At 62.5% G+C, this 16,294-nt stretch overlaps 1 protein-coding gene across 12 annotated transcripts in view; it reads right to left on the reverse strand.

Moving 5' to 3' along the window:
* TNS1 (tensin 1) overlaps positions 1-16,294 on the reverse strand; it is a 65,358-nt gene that overhangs the window by 38,370 nt on the left and 10,694 nt on the right. For 6 of the 12 annotated variants that reach the window (XM_014954357.1, XM_014954365.1, XM_014954362.1 and 3 more), the window contains 10 exons: positions 8,360-8,398; positions 6,225-6,266; positions 3,438-3,487; positions 2,933-3,104; positions 2,538-2,588; positions 1,902-2,024; positions 1,522-1,586; positions 1,317-1,400; positions 1,093-1,205; positions 446-506 (listed from right to left, as the gene is read on the reverse strand). In XM_014954357.1, coding sequence (XP_014809843.1) covers positions 446-506; positions 1,093-1,205; positions 1,317-1,400; positions 1,522-1,586; positions 1,902-2,024; positions 2,538-2,588; positions 2,933-3,100 — 665 coding nt within the window. In that variant the 5' untranslated portion in view covers positions 3,101-3,104; positions 3,438-3,487; positions 6,225-6,266; positions 8,360-8,398. Of the gene's footprint in view, positions 1-445; positions 507-1,092; positions 1,206-1,316; positions 1,401-1,521; positions 1,587-1,901; positions 2,025-2,537; positions 2,589-2,932; positions 3,105-3,437; positions 3,488-6,224; positions 6,278-8,359; positions 8,399-11,097; positions 11,117-16,259; positions 16,289-16,294 lie in introns of those variants that run through there. The other 6 variants (XM_014954355.1, XM_014954354.1, XM_014954363.1 and 3 more) reach the window with 5 other exon arrangements.

A 16,294-nucleotide genomic window follows, 5' to 3' on the forward strand; every position in this document is an offset into this window, starting at 1 on the left:
GAGGTTAAAATGGGGGGGATCTCTTTTCTGGGGAGAGGAAGAGGGCTTTTAGGACGACTCTAGACAGGAGAGCAGCTTCTTGGGCAGGGAGAGAAGTGCCTCCATCCCTCAGGCAGGGCGAGGTGTCCCCATCCCTGTCCCCACTCCCTCCAGGGACACCCAGCCCCAGGCTCTGCACAGCCCCAGGCTCCCTCTGCTGATACACAGAGACACTACAGCCCCCCCAGCAGAAGGACCCAGTATGGCCCAGTATAGGCGGTTTCCACCTCCAAGGAAAAGGAATTCCTTTTTTTTTTGGTTCCCTGGACCACAAACAGACTAAGCACAGGGCACCAGGACTGCCAGGGACATGACCTTGACCCTCTCCATCTCCCCCCGCAACTTGCCAAGCCCCCCATGCTGGGGAGGAGGGAAGCCCCCAGCCCCATGGTGAGGAGATAGTTACTAGATCCCCGAGGTGTAGACGGGCTGCATGGCCTGGTAGATTTTCAGGAAGGGCCGACAACCTGGAAGACATCAAGGCGGGGAGAGAAGGCGCGCTGCTGTTAGCCGGCGGGGCGGAGGGGCCGGGGCAGGGATTAGTCACAGGGGAGAAATCCAAACAGGGAGGGAGCCAAGGCAAACAGCCGCTCCCCGCCCCAGACAGCCCGCGCTGGCCATGGGCAACATCTGGGATGGGCAGAAAGGGATGCTCCAGATGGGCTGGGAAAGGGGGAAAGCCCCTATAGCCCAGTGTGGGTCCTACAGGACCTGGGGCAAAGCGCTGGTCTGGGGATGAAGGCGGGGTGATGATCTCTGAGTGAGGGACTGCTGCTACGTACCAGCATCAGACTGGTATTGCATCCCAAACCCCAACCCCAACCTCAGGTTAGTGCCCAGCACATGGCAGGGGGCACCTCCCAAGGGCACCTCTGCAGGAAAAGGGTAGAATCCTGCTAATAAGAGTAAATGGTCCCTGGGAGCGAAAGGGAAATTCCAATTGCCAAGGAAATTGTGGAAAATATCACCCGTGGAGAGCAAGCCCAGCCAGACAGTGTGGGGTGGTGGTGTGTGCATGGGGGCCAGACTGGGGGGAGGCGTGGGGGCACCTACCGCCTTTTGACTCAAAGTTGGGGATGCCGTGCATGATGACATGGTGGAGGAAGAGGGGCTTGTTGTTCATCTTGATGCTACCAGACAGGAGCCCACTGAAGTAATGGATGTACCTAGAGGGGGGACAGGCAGGTCAGAGGCAGAACCCACAGTGGAGCACCCCCGCTGGCCCCTCCTTACCCAACCACCCTGGCCACAGGGGCAAAACACACACCAGGACCCACCTTTTCTGGGATGGCTGCCCAACTGGCACTATCTTGTCCTCATAGAAGCGCTTCATGGCAAACCTATCCAGAGCCTGGTCAGCGCTGTGGGGGCAAAAGGATAGATGAGGTTGAAAGAAAGCAAAAGCACCAGCATCCTAGTACTGCCAGGATGGAGGTTGGCAGTGGGGTCCAGGGCCACCCTGGGACTGTGTCCCCCTCTCACCTGGCTGAGATGTTGCTGTAGTGCATGTAGGCAGCCACCACCACCCCCAGCCGGCCACGGTTCCCCTGAGGACACACAGCAAAAGGGGTGTCAGGGGGATGATGGTGCCTGTGACCATCTGGGCATGGCCATCCCACACATGGGCAGGCGCACACCAGTCCCTATACACATGCACCAACCCACACGCACACCCCAGCCCTTACAGACACACACCGACCTACACACACACATGCTGACACCTACCCACAGCCCAGGCCACAAACCACCACGCTCCCTGTGTCCCTTGGTCTCCGAGACTCCCCACTCCTGCCCCTGAACCACCACCCCCCACAGCCTTGGCTGCCCATGACTGTGCGTCCCAGGGACAGGGTCCGGCCAACCTTGTTGTGCAGCACCACCACGTTGTGCGTCGTCGCGTTGAGCCACGTATCCATGGCTTTGCAAATGCTGCAGATCTTCTCCAGCGCCGGGGTGTGCAGGTCAGGCCACCCAAAATCCAGCACCTGGAGGAGGACACACAGCCAGGGGTCACATCCACACCGGGCTCTGTCCCCTCTGCAGTCCCCAGCCTGCCAGTGTGCAAAGCCCAGGGCAGGTACCCAGGGAGGGCACCACCACCTTGCCTCCTAGCCTCTCCACCAACCCTGCATCTCACTGTCCACACCCCCACCCTAGGGGGCCACTGGAATCCCAGATCTCAGCTCCTCTCTGGATCCCTCAGCTAAGCTGCCCAGGGCTCTCCCATGTTCACAGGGATGGGGATGATGCCTTAGGGAGGTCTCCAAGAGGACCCAACAGCCAGGTTTGGGCTGGGGACAGGGGGAATGGCGAGGGACAGTTAAGCTAAGACCCCACAAACTCATTGGGAAATCCCAGTGCTTTTCCCCCTCTGCTCCTCCACCAGGTGGGTGGGATAGAAAGGGTGGCTGTTCCTCCTCCAAACAGCTTGTAGTGGGGGGTTGATCCCGCAGACAGCCCTGCCCCAAGCCCCTCTGCTCCCCACAGCTGTGACCCACCTTGGGGTGAAGTTTGCTGATGTCATGTCTCCGCTCAGAGAGGTTGAAAAGCTTCAGGGAAGAAGAAAGACAGAGTGAGGGGACACCATCCTCCCTCCATGCCACCCCCCACCTCTTCCTCACCTCAATGCCTTCCCCAAATACCCCCATGAGAGGCTTCCCCAAACACATTAACCCAAGTAACGCCTTGCCACGGGGCAACTCAATGGCCAAAAACTCCAAAGGGCTCTAAAAGGGACTGGAAAGCTTCAAGGAAAGAAAAAAATCCATCTGCCTTGGTGCAAAGACCCCTCTCACCAGAGTCGAGAGCAGCCGAAGACAAGGATATACCACCCGTCCCCCAGCCCCAGGACCTGAGCACCCCAGCCTGCAGGGGACCCAGCTGTGTCCCTCACCACGTAGTTGTCCCCATGCTTGGACTTCAGCATGTGGGCCACCTCGCGGAGATTGCTGCAGAAGCTCTGCTCCTCGGCCGTGCTGGGGTAGGAGACAGCGATGATCCGCTCCGTGATGTACACCAGGTCCAGCTCGCAGCTGCTCTCCATGGCCGCAGTCAGGCTCATGCTCCTGGGCGAGGGAAGGGACCACCGTCAGGACATGGTGTGGGGCAGGGATGCGGTGACCCTTCCCCACCCTACATGGCCCCTGGGGTTAAGCGAGACGGGCTGGGACACGCAGGGATGCAGCAGTAGGGCTGCCCACAGTCTTTCCCCTGCTCCCAGCCCCAATGGGGTCTCTTGGGAACCCCAAGCTGGGGATGGTGGGTCATAGCCCCTGTGTAATCTCCATGTGGAGCACCTCCCAGCTGTAGCACATCTGGAAAAGCAAAGTGTTGGCGGGGAGGGGAAAGGTTCAGGCAGTGCAGAGATGGTCACCAGAAGGGGAGACTGAGGCACCCACCTGGATGTTTTGTGGCGTGACTGCCCGCTCCTGGGGGATCTTGTGGCATCCTAAAGAACCAGAGAGGAAAAGGGAGTCACTGCCATGACCCACTGCTAGAGCCAGGTGTGTTGGTGGTGCCGGAGCATCCCACCCGCACCATGCTGTGCTGTAAACACCCCCAAAATAACGCTCTCTCCAAATCCCACCCACTGAGTATCCTGGCGGCACCAGACACCCCAACAGCACTATCGTCCCCCCACCACAGCCACGAGCAAAGCCCAGCTCTCGCAACCCCAGCACAGCTGGGACCAGCCACCATGAGTGCTACGGGGCCGGGATGCCTTGGCACAGGCTCCCAGAGGACCTTGAGAAGGACAATCTCAGGCATGTCATGAGTCCCTCCAGTCTCAGCCAGGCTCTAGGCACACACCTGGTGGGACACAGGGCTTTGGTGCTGCCTGGGGCAGGGGCAGGTTCGCTGCCCGAGCGGCGGCGAGGAGCCAGCCAGGCACGACAGTTTGCTTTGGCCCCGGCTCCGCAAAGCCGAACGCCGGGAGGAAATGTTTGAGCTCTCGGAGCAGGAAACTTCTATTTATGCATGTTCTCCGGCCTCAAGAATTTCATCTGCAGCCGGTTTGCTTGGTGACTTCGTGACCTCAGCCGAAAAACAAAGCAGGGTTTCCAAAAAAAACCGCTAAGGAAAAACACACTCACACCTCATTAGTTTTAGTATCTCCAGCTAACAAGCAGGAGTCATTTAAAGACTCATCTCGCACAGGCTGCACATCCCAAGCCCCCGGAAGGATCCAGAAACAAGAGATGTGCCCTGCAGCCAGCTCCTGGGATGCCCCTTCTGTCCTCGGAGCTGCGGGACCTGCTGCCACCCTCCTCGCGGCTGCGGCATCCCACAGCCAGCACACCAGAGTGACAGGACGAGGTGGGAGAGGTTTCCCCGGCGCGGCTTCATCCACCATCTCCCACCCAACGCAGTCCCAGGGCTGCTCCTGTTGGCAGCCAGCGTCACCCTCCATCGGTCTGGTGTCCCCCTTTCAAGGTCAGGGTGCCCGGTGGAGCGGAGCCAGGCTCAGCAGCCTGGGGATGACAGTCTCCCCTCCCAGATGAAAGCCACTCCAGGAGGCAGCAGCCCCGTTGGAGCACCCAGGGGTGCATAGGCAGCAATGACATTCCCCCACCCCTCTCCTCCCCTCCAGGTTGTCCCAAATCTCCTGCTCACCCCAGAAATCTCCCAGCATTGCTGAGGGCAGAGGAGGAGTTAAAACACAGCAAAAAGGGAGGTAAAACCTTCCCCGGGCAGAGTCAGGGTGCGCGGAGCAAGCCTGAACCTGAAAACATGGGCTTGTCCCTGTGTCACCCACCAGTGACCGGGAGGGGATCCCCACCACAGGCTCTGCTCTTCCCCAAACCTTCACAGTGGGAGACATCTGGAGTCCCACACCCAGACCCACCAGCCAGAGGAGCCCCAGCAGCCCCTGTCACCCCAGCCGGTTGCAGCAGCCTCCCCAGCCACAGCCTTGCCCAACGGAGAAGCCAACACGGAGCAACTGGGACTCACTCCCCTCTCCCGGCTGAGGAAACTGAGGCACGGGAGGGCGAGCGAGGTGGGGACACCAGAGCCCCTCTCCCTCTCCATACCTTGGCCGCAGCGAGACCCTTGCTAATCCACTTCCAGGGCATGGTGGCTCCGCTCCCGGCACCCTCCCAGCCCAGGGGAGCTGGTGCCCGTGGCCAGGGCCCTCCAGCGTCCCCCGCCTTGGCAGGAGCCCCCGGCTCTGCCCCGCTCCCCCTCCCGATCTAACCGCAGTCGCGCTGCCGTCTCTGCCGCCAGCCCCTGCACAAGGAAGAGTCAGCCCACAATCAGCTGATAAGAGCAAGCGCTCGTGTTATTAAACACTCCTGCCCACCGCCGGGCTAGGAGACCCTGCAAAGGTCCCCTCTGGATCAGAGACCCCAGCCAAGCCAGTATGTCCCAGTCCAGCTCGACACAGGGCAGGCTGGTCCTGCTCACGCTGGGTTGAAGACCCCCCTTCCAGCCCCATTGAGCATCTGCCTCCCAGTCCCAGGCTTGCTCAGGCACCATCCAAAACCCACAGGTCCATTCTGCCTGGAAAGGGTAATCTGAAGCACAAGAAAGGAGGCAGAAATACTAGAAACTTCTCCAAAAGAGCGCAAAGCAGGCAAAGGGAACTCCTGACTGCCCTGCTGGAATTTTCCAGCTGTGGATGCTCTTTCTCCAGTTTGCAGAGGGATTAGAGACACACCCTGGACAATCAAAGGGATGGGGCAAAGCCGGCTCCGAGGTGAGGAAGGCTTTTACCCTCTTCCTTACGGGAACTGCTCTGCCTCCATTCCTCGAGTCGCAGCCCGGGCGCGCTGGGAGACCAGCGAGCTGGCTGCGGGCTGGGGGAAGCCGTCCGCGTTGATTTTGGCTGGGCATTTGTCTACACTGTCTTAGCAATTTCATGTCCACAGATTAAATAAAATATCCCCGGCTCCAGGACAGGAAAGCCGGCTTTGTGGCAAAAGCCCTGGCCCCTCCTCCATGGAGCTCTGCCACTGCCTCTGCCACCAAGCCTGGGCACCTCACTTGGCCTTTGGCATGGTCATCATCACCTTGGCTGTCAGGGAGGGAGGGCTGGGAGGTCCCAGAGATGCTGGCGGACCACCGGGGCATCCCAGGTGGAGGGATTTTGGCTGCAGGGTGGATCTTGTAGCAATGGGACAGGCACAAGCCCCCCCTGGAAGGTCTCAAGGCAGAGACCAGCCTCTGCGGCTGGTAGCACTTACCAGGGCATCTACCTGCTTCGTGATGCTCTCTGCTGGGGACGGCTGCAGGCAGGCAGGAGGAAGGGGAGGGTGAGAAAAAGGCAAGCAAGAGAGAAGAGAGAGATTGAGAGAAAAGACACACACACACACGGAGCAGGGGCCGGGGTCAAAAGTTCCCTCCTGGCTATTTCTGGCCCTTCCTAGGAAATGCACTGCGGTCCCATTTCCTTCCCTACCCAACAACGTGACCGCTCTTCCTAAAGGTTGGGAATCCCTCGAAACCCAATCACGGAGCTGAGGCGATGCTCGGGTACTGAGGACACTGCCATCCCTCGCTCCCAGCAGCTGCCTCCCACACTGGACCTCTGCCATGGATGGAGAGCGCTTGGTCGAATGCTGGGCACCCAGTGCCCCCCACACCTCTGCGATCCCATCTGGATCCTCCCTGCTCAGACCCCACAGCCAGAAGGTAAACAACGGGGCGAGCCCGGCGTGGCCCCACACCCAGCCCGGCCCCCAGCAAGCCCAGCTCCCCGAGATAAACCCAGCCCCATGGGGCTGGTGAAGGACCCTGGCAGGAGCAGGGGTCCAGCAGGCTCAAAGAAGGGGCAAATTTGGTGACATGCCACTGGAATTCATGGAGAGCTTTGAAATGGGGTTGGGAACAAGAATTAGCTTCCCAAGGTGGGGAAGAGTCTCCAGACCCCAGATGCAGGGAGCAGGGGGCAGATGTCTTTGCCTGAGGACAGTTGGTTGGAGGTGGCACAGCAAAGTGACCCAGCTGGGTGGCTCATGGGGGTCTTGGGACCAGGGGGACCCCCAAGGCCAGGCTGCTCCGGTCCCAACAGCGGGGCTGGAGCTGCCATCTCCAGTCACAGGACAGGGCAAACAAACTCCTTTCGATTTCCTCCCCAAGCCGCAGTAACGGTCCCAGCTCAAAGCCAACATGTTTTTGCTGGTGATAAGTGCCCGAGGAGGCTGGCAGGAGCCGGGGGTACAGGCAGAGATTAAACTCAGGGCAGATAACCACCACGGGGCCCCGGGGCGGGCAGCACGCTCTGCTCCCACCCCGTCTCCTCGTGAGCTGCCAGGGGGGGCCATTTCCTAAGCCCACTTTTGCGGTGAGACCTTTGCCCAGCTACAGGGTAGCCAGCAAAGGGCCCCGTGTGGGGCACGGCCACCCCAGCAGTGCCAGGTTGCCGAGCCCAGAGCCAAAACCCTGCCAGGGCCTCCTCTCCCCGGCGCCTGCCCCAGCAAGCCTTGGCACACGTCCGGAGCAAGAAGGCAGCCACGCCAGCCCCAGGCAATGCCAGCCTCCCTGCCGCCACGTGCCTGCTCTGCCTGCTGCCATGGGCATGGCTGGGCTGGGGACAGGACAGGGGGGCTGCTATGCCAGCAAGATGTTGCCTGGTGGGCACCACCTTGCCGTGCTTCCCAAACCTCTGCCCCCAGGATGGTCCTTTGCCATCCCCAAAGCCCTGCCATGGCCCAGAGCAGCTACCAAGGGAGCATGGCTGCTCACCCAGTGCCCCCACATACGTCCTCCCCCAGCACAGGGTGTCCAGAGATGGGGAGCCCAGCTGTTTTCCCGGTGTCCAACAAGGACAAGGTGGGAAGGGCTGTGTATTGCCCCGGTTGCTCATTAAAGGTCCCCAGGAGGGACAAAAGAAGGGGGTGACAATAACAAGGGACACAAACACGCGGCCTTGGATGTCCCCAGCCAAAGGCACATCTGGTAGAGCTATCTCCGGACCTGCGAGAAACCGCCCCGGCTCCGGCCAGGGAGGGGAGGCCCGCGGCGCCGAGGGACCCCAGAGCCCAGGCTGGTCACGTTCCATCTGCCTGTGTCCCCCAGCAAGCCTGCATGCCCCTCTTCCCCGAGAGCTCCAGCCCCAGGAGTCCCATGATGGCTGGGCTTCCCCATCTCGTGCTGCTCAGTTGTGGGATGCCCTGCAGCCAGCAACAGCATCGAAACGGGGGCAGGGGGGTGTGCCATTACCCCCAGCAAAGGACCCCTTTAGGGGTGGGGGACTCACACCCTGAAGCCCCTAGGCAGAGAAAGCCCCATGCCCAGTGCAGGACAGGCTGTCCCATCCCACCCAGCATCCCCAGAGCGCTGCCTGCCACCCACGGCTCATGGCGAGGGTCTCACTTACCAGCTCATAGTTGACAGTGGGGGAGCAGGGGGTCACAGCCTGTAAGGAAGCAGAAAGAGGGACAGGATTAATCCCTGCAGCCCCCAGCCCAGCATGGGGCACGGGATGGGGCTGGGCTGCTGCACTTCCTCTCCCCCCTCCCCACCTCTGAGCAAACCCAGTGCCCACCCAAGGGGGTGACAAGGGACCAGTGGCCCGTGGCCCTGCCTCAGCATCTCCAAGTCAGGGTTAGGCTCCCAGGTGACAGGACCGAGCTGGGGGCCACAGTGGCGGTGCCATTCATCCTCAGCCGGGGAGCCTGGGCAGCCCCAGCTCCGGGTGGGCACAGCGGAACATGGTGGGACACGGTTGGGCACGGCTCGGCGCAGGACGGCCGCCTGATGCCAAGAGCAGCTCCTGGAACAAACCCCAGCCCGGCCTCGTGAGCGCTCCTGCAGCCGCCAGCTGAACAGCCCGGCTATTGTTACCTTAATTACCAGCGGCAATTACTGACAATTAACCTTGGGTTTTGCGTGCACCCCAGTCAGCCGGGAAGCAGCGCACGCCAGGGTGGGAGAGGCAGCGCCTTGTTTGTCAGCGCCGGGGGCAGCGGGAACGGCCGCTCCAGCCCCACGTTGGGCCAGAGATGCCGGGGGGGAGCGGGAGGATGTGATTTGGGGCACCTCGTGTGTCCCCAGGAGTGGTGACCCCCAGCCAGCCATCTCCTGCCCCCTCCCAGCATCGAGCCAACGTGCCAAACGCCACTCGGGGGCTGGTCCCTCGCTGCAGTGACCCCCCGCTCTGGATCCCGCTCTGGATCACTCCCCCTCCCTGGATCTCGGCCATAAAAAGCAGGATTTTCTCCAAGCACCCCACTTGGAGCACCCAGATGCCACCCTGTCCCCTTCCCCGCAGGGTGATGCTCAGTGCCTGCCCCCTCCCCGGCCACTGGCCTGTTCCCATCCCGCCTCCCTGTTTTCTTCAGGAGTTCCTCCTCCTCCCCGCTCCCTTCCCCTTGCGCATTATTATTATTATGATTTTATTCTAATGCAGAAACGCTTCCATAAAAGGCCCCTTTCCCTGCCCCGCGGCGCTGGCCCGGCGCCAGCCTCCCTGGAATGTTCTCCGGCAGCGAGCCGCCGCGGACGGGGCCGGCGAGGGCCATGCCGTACCCCGCACCGTACCCCGCACCGTACCCCGCACACTGCCGCACTCTGCCCCTCCGGGGATGCTCATCCAAGCGCCCCCACACCCCCTCAACCCAGCACCAGCTCCCGAGGCCGGTGATGGGGGGCAGATGTGCAGCCCCCTCCCTTGCCATGGGACACGGTGTTTCCATGGACAGGTAGGGTCCATGCCCACCCTTCCTCTGCTGTGGGCACCAAGAGGTTTGCAGGCTACGAACGCTCCTTTGGCTGGAGAAGGGAGAAAACCGGGGTGCCTGTTGTTGTATTTCCCTGCTCTAGCGGATTCTCTGGTGTCTAATACGGGCTTGTGGTCACCCAGCACTGCTCCTCCCATCCACAGGAGACACTAACCCGGGCCGTACGGCACTCTCACCCCAGAAAGGCAGTTTTACAAGGACTGCAGGAACAGAAGGCTGTTTTCAGCTCCCGTCCCTCTCTCGAGTTTGGCTCAAACATGCCCCAGGTTCCAGAAGAGGGAAGATCCTGCTCCAGGCAACAAACCCCGTTCCTAGGGAAGCCAAGCTCCTGGCCCAGGGGTGCGGGAGCATCCCTCCTGCCCAACGGGACCAGTGAGAGCATCACCCTGCACAAGACCGCAGCGACCCCCCCAAGGACCACCACCACTTCCATCCCCAGGGACCCCCGTATCCCCTGGTGCAGGGAGGGGTGGGGAAGGTGGGGGAACCGGGATTCGCCTGGCCACAGCAGACACAGCAGCCTTTCTTCTCCCCCCCCACCACCACCGGTGTTTGCATTCCTGCCGCCCGGCCCCCGCCGCTGCGACCCCGCCGCCCGGCAGCCCTGCCCAGGAATGCGAGGAACGAGGCGCAGCGGGGCTGCCGCCCACCCCGCCAGCCCCCCACAGCCCCCTGCTTGCCCACCCGGCCCCCCAGGTCGCAGCTCCATCCCTCCCAGCAGCCCCATCCCGCGAGCCGCCGCCTCGAGACCCGGGTTTTGCCAAGCAGCAAAATCACTTTCCCAGCAAACGAGGCCCCCACCGCCACGAGCAGCGTGGACTCGCTGATGTCTCGTAAAGGGTTGGGCACACCCTGCAGCCTTCCCCTGGACAGCAGCAGCCCGCTCATAGCCAGCTGTCACCATCCCTAGAGAAACTCAATACCCTGGAGATGTCCAAGCCCAGAAGTAAACACCTGGCCAGCAAACCCCTGAGAGCCCCTGGCCACACTGCCCCAGGGCAGAGCAGCCCCCGGGAGCCCTCCTCCACCAAACCCCACCAGCTGGAGCTCAGGGACCGTCCCCTGCACTCCAGATCCCTGCCAGGACTTCACCACCAGTTCACAAGCACTGAGTGAGGCTGGAGGGATGCAGACACCCATCACATACCCAGTGATGAGAAACCCCAGAGCCTTCTCCTTGTTGCAACCACCGTTCACATCTCCCTTCCTCCCTCCCTCCCAAATATTTCCTCTCCCTCCTCCTCCTCCCTCAGCAAAACAACCCCTGCAGCCATGGAGGTGCCCAGGGACATCACTGGCTCCTGCTCTACCTGGAGCATCCCTGCAGGTTGTAGCCCCAACCCATGAGATCCCAGCGGGGCTGTGGGAGACAAACCTCCATGGAGGGGCCCTGCGATTCAGGAGTGGGCTGGGTCGGTGCAGCACCGGGGACGGGGCAGGCTGGGGGAGCACAGGGGTCCCCCTCAGCCTGGCTGCTGGAGCAAGGCAAGTGCTGGCCCGCAGCCCATGGCACGGCCCGCCTGGCTGCCGGTGGGCGATACAGGCCCATCTCTGACGCATATCCCTTCCTTTGGGTGGCGGTTTTTGTTTTTCCCTTCCCCAGGAGCTCCGATAAACATTCCCGAGCCGGCTGATATCCGGGCCGGTGCTGACTCTTGCAATGCCGGGAGCAGCCGGAGCACCAGCCACCCCAGTGCTCACACAGACCCCGGCATGCCAGAGCACTGAGATTCCAGCAAGCCAGCCCGGCTGGTGTGGTCAGAGATGGAGATGTGCTGCCAAAAGGGACCCCCTCCAGCATCTCGGACATCTCCCACAGCAAACCAGCATCAGACAGGCACAGCCCTCCTGATCCCTCCAACCAGAAAGGATGCAGACCTCAAAAGAGGGGAGCTCTCGCCAGCCTCCAGGAAGAGGGTCCCCTGCCCAAACCACCCCGCAGGCTGGAAATGCGGTTGCCAAAGAGGATGGTGACTCAGAAGCCAGATTGGTGTCCCACAAGACAACGCCGGGGTAGCACTGACAGAGGCCATGTGAAATGAAGCCAGCTCAGCACACGTCACCCCAACGAGGGACCTTATGGGGTCCCACGTCATCCCATGGGGGACCTCTTCCTCCCTAGGAAGGTCGCCTGAGCTTTGTGCCGCCCACATCCCATTTGGGCTGCACATCACGTCCCACAGTTCTATGCTCACCCTGAGACCCTGCCCCAGGCACGGAGCTGGGGACAGGGACAGCCACGGGCCACGGCAACCCCCCAGCCAGCCACAGAGCCCTTCCCTGCTCACCAGCCCCTCCAGCCCTGCCACAGCCACCAAGCCGGCCCGAACCCCCTCTTAGCCACTGTGTGTGGCAGAGGGGGAGCCCTCCTCTGGCACCCCACAGCAGAAGCCATTTCAAGGGGCCAAGCTGGGGATGTTGGGGAAGGTTTTCCCCTCCCCAGCATCTCTGTTTCCTCCTTCCCAGAGGGAACAGCCACAACATCCTTCCCCAATGCCACCCATCAAGGACTATAAGGTCAGGGCTCAGAGAGTGCCCCTCCGGCCACCCCTCTGCCCTGCACAGAGGGACAGGTCCCCCCTGCCCACCCCACGTGCTGCTTGCTCCTGCCCTCACATTTCTCACAGCTCTGGCAATTCTCCTGTTTATGCAACAAGTCCGCGGCGGGAGGACGGCATGTTTCCATCCGCACCCGCTCCCCCCTCACCCCAGCTCCACCCTGCCCGGCACAGCCAGGGTGTGCGCGGCGCAGGACGGACACACGGAGCCCCACAACCCCGGCACAGGGCTCCTGGGGAAGGTGCAGCACCCCAGCACCACACAGCCCCTCTCTGCCCCTGCTCAGCACTCAGGGGCTCTGCTGCTTTTTGGGGTTTCTCCCCTCGGGCGGGGGTAACCCTCGGCTGTGCTGAAGGGCTGGGGAGCGGCTTGGCTGGCGGCTGGGGGTGAGTCAGGCTGGGCTGATGCCGGGGGCACGGAGGTCTCGCCGCTCCCAGGCTTCCCTCTGAGCATCCCCATCCCGCCCCGCAGCTGGGCTGAGGACCGACACCGCACTGTCCCCTCCATGCTGGGATGCCCAGCAGTGCCTGTGCCAGGGCAGAGGCCATCCAAGCTGTGTGCCATCCTGCCCAAGAGATGCTGGTGGCACCCAGGAAGGGCATCACACGGGAAACCACCATGCTGCACGTGTCCCCCAAGCTGGGACAGACCCCATCCCCCCCTGTCTCCCTCCCCGGTCTGTCCCCAGGGAGCCACCCTATGACCTGTCTCCACCAGGAAGGCGGCAGCAGGGCCAGGACAGAGGTCACCTGGTGCGCCCAGCCCTGCAGATTGGGACTGAGATACCACGGGTGACACCTCTCGCTCCACCCCGCAGTAGCCCTGGGGACCACCACCAGCACCCCAGCACACCCCAGGACCCAGGGCATGGCTGGGACAGTGACAGCCCCCAGGAACTCATGGCTGGCCAGGCCAGCAGCCCCTGCACAGGGAGATGGGATGGGGAAGGCAATGCACAGGGAAGCTCCAAGGGGTTGCGATGGAGGCAGAGCACCAAAATAGCCCTGGTTTCAACCCAAATAAGGGCAGGTCCTAGCTCCAGGGTGGTTTGAGCAATCACCCCAGGGCTGCCAAGTGCCGACTAGGGGAAGGGGGAGAAGGTAGCATCCCCAGGCTTGTTTGGGAGAAAAAGAAGGGGTTTTGGGGTCAGGAGGGGAACAGGGCCTCCACACGCCCAGGACAGGGGCTGGCCTCGCTCTGCCAGCAGGCGCCGGCTCGGCACGGGGCCGGCCACGGGCAGGGACATGCTGTGCTCCAGTGCCTAAAAAGGCAACATCTGCAGGCAGCGGGTCTGGATCCGGCCCCACGGGCCATCGCCTGCCTGGCACCGGCCCCACAGCCCCGGCCATGCCCTGCTGCCAGCATCCACCCCTGGGTGCTGCCACCCCACCGCAGGGACACCCCAGCTCCCACAGGGACCCCACAACCAGCCTGCCCCAAGGAAAGGGTGGAGGTCACCAGCCCCACTGCACCCAGCCTGCCCCACGGGAGGGCACAGGGGGACAACCTGTCCCCAAACCAGCCACAGGGAATGGCCATGGAGCAGATCCCACACCAGGGATCAGCCGGGAGCAGAGTCACACTGGGACCGGCTGGGACACAGTCTGCAGTGGTTCTCCCACGGGATTGGTCAGTGCATGGGCTCTCATATGGGATTGGTCAGTGACTGGATTCTCACCTGGGATTGGTCAGTGCAGGGATTCTCCCACGGGATTGGTCAGTGCAGGGATTCTTAGATGGGATTAGTCAATGCAGGGATTCTCACGCGGGATTGGTCAATACATGGATTCTGATGTGGGATTGGTCAGAGCAGTGATTCTAACATGGGATTGGTCAGAGCAGTGATTCTCAACAAGGATTGGCCAGAGCAAGGATTCCCGCACAGGATTGGACAGTGGGACCGGTCAACAAATTGATTCTGACATGGGATTGGTTGGAGCACGAGTACTCAGGTGGGACTGGCCAGCATGTGGGCCCATCAGTGGCCAGGTTGGATGCCTGTGCCCCATAGGGGCCTCTGTGTGGGACCCTGCCCCATAGATCCCCTCTGCCCCATGCGGGTGGACCATCAGACAAACCCCATCCCCGAACAGCATAGAGACCCTACTGCAGGCTTTGGGCAGCTCCATGGCATCAGGGGCACCGTCAGCCCCTGTGGGGCCATAACCCACCTAGAGGGGTAGTCAAGGTGCCCAAATAAGCTCTGGCTGCCTCAGGGGATCTGTGCCCACCAGCACCCAGCCTGGGGGCTCCCTTCATGGGGGGAAGCCCTGAGCAGATGGAGACCAGGGTCAGTGCTGTGTCCCCACCCTGCGGGACAGAGCTGAAGAGCTCGCAGTGAAATTGAACTGCCAAGCAGCACCCCCAAACTGGTGTCCCCCTACTTTGGGGTTGGGAGGATGTGGGAACAGGAGGGGGAAGCAGGGACACATCCACTCCCCCATGCACAAGGGACTGTGCCATGGGGTTGCTCTTCTCCCTGCACCCCACCACCCAGTGGGGCAGCTCCAGCACTGATGAGGGGCTGCTGGCACCCAGGGATGGGTTGCACAAGGCCAGGCATGGGATGGTGACAAAGCAAGGAGGAGAGTGGCTCAGGGCAGAGCACAGCTCTGCTCTGGCAGCCCCCCTGCCAAAACAAGCCAGGGTGCAAACAGATCCCTCGGCTCGGGACCCCAAAAGAGGGGGACAGGGGGACACAGCCCTGAGGCACAACACCCTGCCCTGGGGGAGGCAGCAGCCCTGCGGGGCAACAGCAGCCTTCCCAAAACAGGGTCCAGTAAGATCACTAATGAAGAGCCTTCATTAGAGAGCATGCGGGCTGGGGGCTCGTTTTTCTCCTGACCCACCTTCCCCGGGGGTGTCACCCCAAGGCAAGGGATGGCACACAGCCCTCCGCTGCCACCATGCCATAGGAACGCGGGGTGCCTGCTCGGGTGCCTCGCAGCACCCCAAAAGTTGTCAGGAAGCAGATGCCACCCCCCAGCACCTTCCATGAGGACCTGGGGGGGCACAGCCACTGTCACTGGTCCCACACTGGGGGGCTGACCACGATGGTGGGTAGGATCGGCCGCGGGTGTCCCGGGAACGGAGCAGTTCTCTTTTTATTCTTGTTTTCCCCTTAAAACCAAGAGGGCTGATGCCTCACTCAGCCGTTTCCTCTCCCAGGAGCACAGCCCAAAAACATCTGCGCCGGGACCTGCCCTGCCGGATTTAACCCTCTGCGGGCCCGGCGGCTCCGAGGTGCTGGGGGTCCCTGGCCGGGGGAGGGGGGAGCTGGGGGGGCAGGGGTGGCACCCACCGGGGCTGCCAGGCTCCTCGCCACTCATTAACCCGGGGTTTAACCATTGACGGTCCCGCGGCGGGACCGGGGAGGGGGGGTTAACCCGTGGGCTGCCAGGGTGTCCCGGGCCCAGGGGCTGCCCCTCCCGTGTCCCCCACCCCAGGGTGACAGGCACCCGGCTGGCATCGCCCCCCACCGGCCGCGGGGTGGGAGCTGGGTGCCGGGGGAGGACCCCGCTTTCCCGCGCAGCCCTCGCTCCCCAGGGACAGGTCCCTACGCACTTAGGAAAGGACGCAGACCCCAGCTCCTGTGTGCCCCCCACCAGGGTACCTTGCAGGTCACCACCCTGGGGAGGTGGGCACGGGGGGCACGGTCCCCCCCACAAGCTACTCACAGCTCCCAACAAGCAGCAAACCAGCCCTCTCCCCCTCCCCAAATCCTCATCCCTGTGAGCGCCTCTCCCCCTCCAAACCCTCCCGCACCCCAAGACCCCTGTCGGGGACCGACAACTGGGGACCCCCCAACATGGGAGGTGGGAAACACTCCCCCAACCACGCACCACCCCATCGCCGCTTGGATGTCACGCATGGCCCCCAGCCCCCTGACGAGATGCCACCCCCCAGAGCATCCCCCCCTTACCCTCTGGGGAGGGGGGAGGGTCTGGGGACCCCCGTGCCCTCACCGCCCGCCCGTACCTGGTTCATGACGCTCCCGAAATCCATCCGGGGTC

Source organism: Calidris pugnax, unplaced genomic scaffold, assembly GCF_001431845.1.
Source record: "Calidris pugnax isolate Ruff unplaced genomic scaffold, ASM143184v1 scaffold103, whole genome shotgun sequence".
NCBI classification, from domain to species: Eukaryota; Metazoa; Chordata; class Aves; order Charadriiformes; family Scolopacidae; genus Calidris; species Calidris pugnax.